Source organism: Fonticula alba (genome assembly GCF_000388065.1).
Source record: "Fonticula alba strain ATCC 38817 unplaced genomic scaffold supercont2.7, whole genome shotgun sequence".
Lineage (NCBI taxonomy): Eukaryota > Rotosphaerida > Fonticulaceae > Fonticula > Fonticula alba.
Window position 1 is genome coordinate 1,874,489 of NW_009242977.1, and position 5,315 is coordinate 1,879,803.

The window sequence follows — 5,315 nt, forward strand, 5'->3', positions numbered from 1 at the left end:
CCCCTCCTCCTGTCCCCTTTCAATGCTCTTCAGGCCATCGAGTTCCTCGAAGCCAACGAGCTCCCCCGGCCGGTGGTCATCCGTACCAACACTTTGAAGACCCGCCGTCGTGATCTGGCCCAGACCCTCATCAACCGCGGTGTCAACCTCGACCCGCTGGGCGCCTGGAGCAAGGTCGGCCTGCAGGTGTTCGAGTCTCAGGTGCCGATTGGTGCGACCCCCGAGTACCTGGCTGGCCATTACATGCTCCAGAGCGCGGCCTCCTTCATGCCGGTGCTGGCCCTGGCCCCGCGCGAGCATGAGCGTGTGCTGGACATGGCCGCTGCTCCCGGTGGCAAGACCACCTACATTGCGCAGCTCATGAAGAACACCGGTTTCATTGTGGCCAATGACGCCAGCAAGGACCGCTGCCGGGCCGTCGTTGGTAACGTCCACCGCCTGGGCATCCGGAACATCAGCACCGTCAACTATGATGGCCGGGCCTTCCCCAAGGTGATGGGTGGCTTCGATCGTGTGCTGCTGGATGCCCCGTGCTCCGGTACCGGTGTCATTTCCAAGGATCCCTCGGTCAAGACCAACAAGTCCATTGATGACCTGCGCCTCCTGTCGCACATGCAGAAGGAGCTCATCCTGGCGGCCATCGACTCGGTGGATGCCAGCAGCAAGACCGGCGGTGTCATTGTCTACTCCACTTGTTCCGTGTCCGTGGAGGAGAATGAGGCGGTCATTGACTATGCCCTGCGCAAGCGGCCGAATGTCCGTCTGGTGGAGACCGGCCTGCCCTTCGGCCAGGAGGGCTTTGTCCGCCATCGCGAGCGCCGGTTCCACCCGTCGCTGAAGATGACCCGGCGGTACTACCCGCACGTGCACAACATGGATGGCTTCTACGTGGCCAAGCTGGTCAAGACGTCCAATGTCTTTGCCGAGCCGGGCAAGTCGGTCGCGGCCGACAAGAAGAAGAAGAGCCGTGCTTCGGGGGTCCTTCCGGCCGTCGGCGCCGAGTCTGCCGATGCCGAGGCCGTCAGCGCCCAGCTGCTGGCTGCCTCGTCTGGTGATGATGCGGACCAGTTCGTCCCGCTGACCGCCCCGGAGAAGGTCGTGTTCTCGGCCAAGAAGGCGGCCGCCGAGCGCCGTCTGCAGCTCAAGCGCGAGGCGCTGAAGCGCCGCCGCGAGGAGCGCATCCAGGCCGAGAAGCAGCAGAGCGCCGCGGCCGAGACGTCGGAGGCGGACGCCACCAGCAAGCCCAAGAAGAAGCCGGTTGCCGACAAGCCCGCCGCCGAGCCGGCCAAGAAGAAGGCCCGCAAGCAGGCCGATTAAAAAGGGGCCCGCCTCCCCCTCCTCCTTCCGGCGCGCCATAGGCCGGGCTGCAACAGCGGAGGGAGCGGGGCCGAGGGGGGGGGGGGGGGGGCGAGGGGGCGAAGGAAACCCGACTGGAGGAGGATGTGATCGCACGGCAGGGTCACATGCCAATCTCCTCCCTGGCTTTCCCCTCTCCTTCCTCTCTCCTGCTGTGGTCGCTCGCTCTTTCGAGCTCCCGATCCTCCCACCCCCCCCCACCCCCACCCCCTGCAGAACTCCCGTCACGCATGCATCATCCTGTACTTATATTCCCCCCCCGGTCGCGGGCCCACCCTGCGTGTCTGCTCCTCCATCCCCTCCACTCGCGCGGTCCTTGTGTGGCGTGCCGCCCAACAATAGAGAACAACAAACACCCCGACACCGCTTGAATGTGCACAACATGTCCCCGCAGATGCCCATGAACACAGTCAGAGGCGAGAGAAGGAGGCAACAGGGAAAAGACACAGCTGAAGGTGATATGCAGTTGCCCCCTCCCTGCTGACGCACGGGTGGCACAGGCGTATATTGTTGTTGTTTTTTGATGGCAGTCTCACCAGGGGAGGGAGGGGGAGACCCCCTTGTTTGCCCGCTAGCATGTCTGTCTGAAAGGGAGGGAGGAGTATCTCGGCTTCGGTGGGGATTTCTGTAGGAGGGAGGGGAGAAGAAGGAGAGAGAGAGAGGGAGGGAGGGAGGGAGGGAGGGAGGGAGAGGGAGATACACTGGTACACCTGCAGGGCTTGAGGAGAAAACGGGACAGAGACTCAGCAGGTCAGCGCGTAAGGTACCGGCCCGAGCCGGACGGACCACCAAGGAGCATGTTCATCCCCGGGAGGAATTCGTTCTTCTGCATGGCCACCAGGGTGGCATCGTCCAGCAAGGCCTTGATCTGCCGGACGGCCTGGTTGACCGAGGCCTCGTCGTGTCCCTCCACCAGGAGATGGAGCTTGGGCTCCTTGGCCATGGCGGCCGGAACCGGGCGCGAAGGATCCATGAAAGTACCACGAGTGGTAATGGCACACCCGGTCTCCTCGTTGATCTCGCGCAGGTTCTCCTTCTTGGTGGCTCGCCACCGGGCGCGCTGGGGATAGTCGTTGATCTCGATGATTTGATGGAAGGGGGCCAGGCCGATGGTGCCGGGCTCCTTGCGCTGGAGCAGCTCCGCCGATGACCGGACACCACCGGTGCTGAGGCTGACCGGGCCGGCAGGCGATGGGGCTGCTGTCTCGACCGGCGGCGCGGCTGCCGTGAGACCGGCCTTCCGGAGGATTTCTTCGGCATTGGCACGGCGCGCCTCCAGTTCCTTGGTGCTGGGCTTCCGCCGAGTGGCCTTGTCAGTGTCGAAGCCGAGGGCGGAGTCCGGGCCGCCGAGGGCCACGGCGTCACGCTCGAGCTCTTCATCGTCGCCCTCCCCGTGAGCCTGGGGGACGGAAGAAGGGGGCGAGTGAGAACGAGGGAAGAAGAGAGGAGAAGAGAGGAGGATGGCAATGTGTGTGTGGGGGGGGGGGAGGGGGGGAGGAGAGGGTGTTAGTCCAAAGGAAAGGAGGGGCGCTGGCTACACACTGAGGATGGAAGGGAAAGGCGCGCGAGGGATAGGGGCTGGCGAGAAGCGCGGGCGCACCTTGCGCTGCGTCCGGTGATACTCGATGCGCTTGACCTCGATGCGCTCGAGACCCTTGCCGCTGAAGCCGCTGCCCTGGATCTGGGCAAAGCCCTGTCGACGCTTGTCCATGAAGGAGTCATACAGCTCCTGCAGAGGCTCTGGCACTTCCAGACCACTGCGCTTCAGCGCTTGCACCAGGTCATTGGCGAAGCGGTCCTGCTCTGGCGTGATGAAGGTGAAGGCGTCTCCCTCGGTTCCAGCGCGTCCTGTGCGGCCACACCGGTGCACATAGTCCTCATAATGGTTTGGACAGTCGTAGTTGATGACCAAGGTCAGATTGCGCACGTCCAGGCCGCGAGCCGCCAGCGACGTCGATACCAGCAGCGGCACTCGGCCGGCCTTGAATTCTGAGAGGGTATCGTCTCGGTCGGACTGGTCCTTGCCGCCGTGCAGCGACAGACACGAATACCGGTGCGACTGGAGAGTGGCAAACAGTCGATCGACGCTTTGCTGGCGCTCGACGAAGATGATGCCGCGGTTGGTCCCATCATGACTGGGAGAAGGTGGGCGAGGGAGAGCGAGGGAGAGCGAGGGAGAGCGAGGGAGAGAGCGAGGGAGAGAGCGAGGGAGAGAGGAGTCAGCGCGAAATGCCGATAGAAGAATAGCAAGCAATGGGAGATGCAAAAAAAGAAAAAAGAAAGGAAAGCCCCACACGTACTACTTGCCGAGGATCTCCAGGAGCTTGAGGAACTTTTCGTCCTCCGGAACCACCTCGATGTGCTGCCGCACGCTCGGCGGAACCACCGCCCGGCCGCCAACCACAATGCGCACAGGGTCATTGAGAATGCGCACGGCCAATGCCTCCATCGTCCGAGGGAAGGTGGCGGAAAAGACGACCGTCTGTCGGTCGGGCCGGGTATTGCGCACGACACGCATGACTTGCGGCTCGAAGCCGCCGTCAAATAGCCGATCCGCCTCATCCAGCACCAGATACGTCACTCGACGAAGGTTGGTCACTCGGCCATTGTTGGCGCAGAGCAGCTCGATCAGGCGACCCGGGGTGGCAATCAAGATGGATGCCCCGCGCTTCAAGTCGGCGATCTGCTCGCTCACCGACACACCACCGTATGCACAGACCGGCTGGAAGGTGGGTTTTTTTTTTCCAAGGCGAGGCAAGAGGAGGGAACAGGGTGTTTTCCCCCATCATCAAGGGGAGAGTTTGAAGGTCGCAAAGTAAGTGTGCGTGTCGGCGTGTCTGCGAGGGACAGAGCAGACTGACAAACAGATGGGGAAGACACATGCGGAACTTGGCAGGAGGCAGAAGAGGAAGAGGGGAAGTCGCACCCGAATGCCCAGGACCTTGCAGAATCGCCGGCACACCTGGTAAATCTGCACAGCCAACTCACGCGTGGGGATGATGACCAGCCCAATCGGGCCATCATCACCGGACAGTGGCGGCTGATCCATGATGTGACGGAACATCGGCAGCAGGTAGGCCAGCGTCTTACCGGAGCCGGTCTTGGCAATGGCAATCGCGTCGCGCCCGGACATGGCCGCTGGAATGGCCTGTGCCTGGATCGGCGTCGGTGCCTCGAAACCGAGCCCCTTGATGACCTCCATACTGTGCGTGCGTGCGTGCGTACGTGCGTGCGTACCCCAAAGAGCAAAGGAAGAAAGTCAGCACTTGGCCTTCGTGTGTCGCATGCGCGCCAAGGGGGAACAATGCCCCGGAAACGCACATGGAGATGTCCAGGCCACAGTGAATCCACTTGGTCACCGGACGCGGGACATTCCGCCCATGGACCTTAATGCCACCCATGTCGGCCATCAGCTCGTCCACTTCGTGCTTGGACATCTGGGTCAGCTCCTGGGGCTCCATGTAGAAGGACCGGCGGAAGGGGGCATACTCAATGCTGTCATGATCGACCGGCATCAAGATGCGCCGGCGAGCATCGCGCTGGATCTTGGCCATAATGTCGTCCTCCTCTTCCTCCTTCTCGCTGTCGGGGTCCGAGTCATCATCGAACAGGGAAACATCGCGCACGACAGCATCCCCAGCGCCGAGGTCCACCCCGGTGCCGAAAGACTGCGTGGAGCTGGAGGGCTCCGCACCACCGGAACCACTGGCGCTGGTCGTGGGCTGGGACGTGCGCCGGTCAGCTTCGCTCTCCTGCTGGAGATTCATCATGAAGGCTACGGAGGGATGTGGGATCCCGTGCCGGAGTGGGGGAGAGCGGGGCAAGGAGACAGATGTCAGGAAATCGCCAAGAAGGAGGGAAATGGGGAGGGAGAGAGAGAGAGGGAGAGAGAGAGAGAGAGAGAGAAAGGGAGAGAGAGAGAGAGAGAGAGAGGGAGAGAGAGAGAGAGAGAGGGAGAG

At 62.7% G+C, this 5,315-nt stretch overlaps 2 protein-coding genes across 2 annotated transcripts in view; one reads left to right on the plus strand and one right to left on the minus strand.

Annotated features, from left to right (window-relative positions):
- Nucleotides 1–1,317, plus strand: part of H696_04599 (hypothetical protein) — a gene marked incomplete at both ends in the record, with an annotated part of 3,240 nt that extends 1,923 nt beyond the window's left edge. The window contains one exon of the mRNA XM_009498485.1: nt 34–1,317. Within this exon, the coding sequence (XP_009496760.1) occupies nt 34–1,317 (1,284 nt within the window). The remainder of the gene's footprint in view (nt 1–33) is intronic.
- Nucleotides 1,318–2,025: 708 nt separating this feature from the next.
- The window catches only part of H696_04600 (hypothetical protein), a 5,535-nt gene continuing 2,245 nt past the window's right edge, over nt 2,026–5,315 (minus strand). The window contains exons 4-8 of the mRNA XM_009498486.1: nt 4,678–5,131; nt 4,283–4,559; nt 3,657–4,078; nt 2,957–3,491; nt 2,026–2,755 (exon numbers count right to left, since the gene is read on the minus strand). Of these exons, the coding sequence (XP_009496761.1) occupies nt 2,108–2,755; nt 2,957–3,491; nt 3,657–4,078; nt 4,283–4,559; nt 4,678–5,131 (2,336 nt within the window). The 3' untranslated portion in view covers nt 2,026–2,107. The remainder of the gene's footprint in view (nt 2,756–2,956; nt 3,492–3,656; nt 4,079–4,282; nt 4,560–4,677; nt 5,132–5,315) is intronic.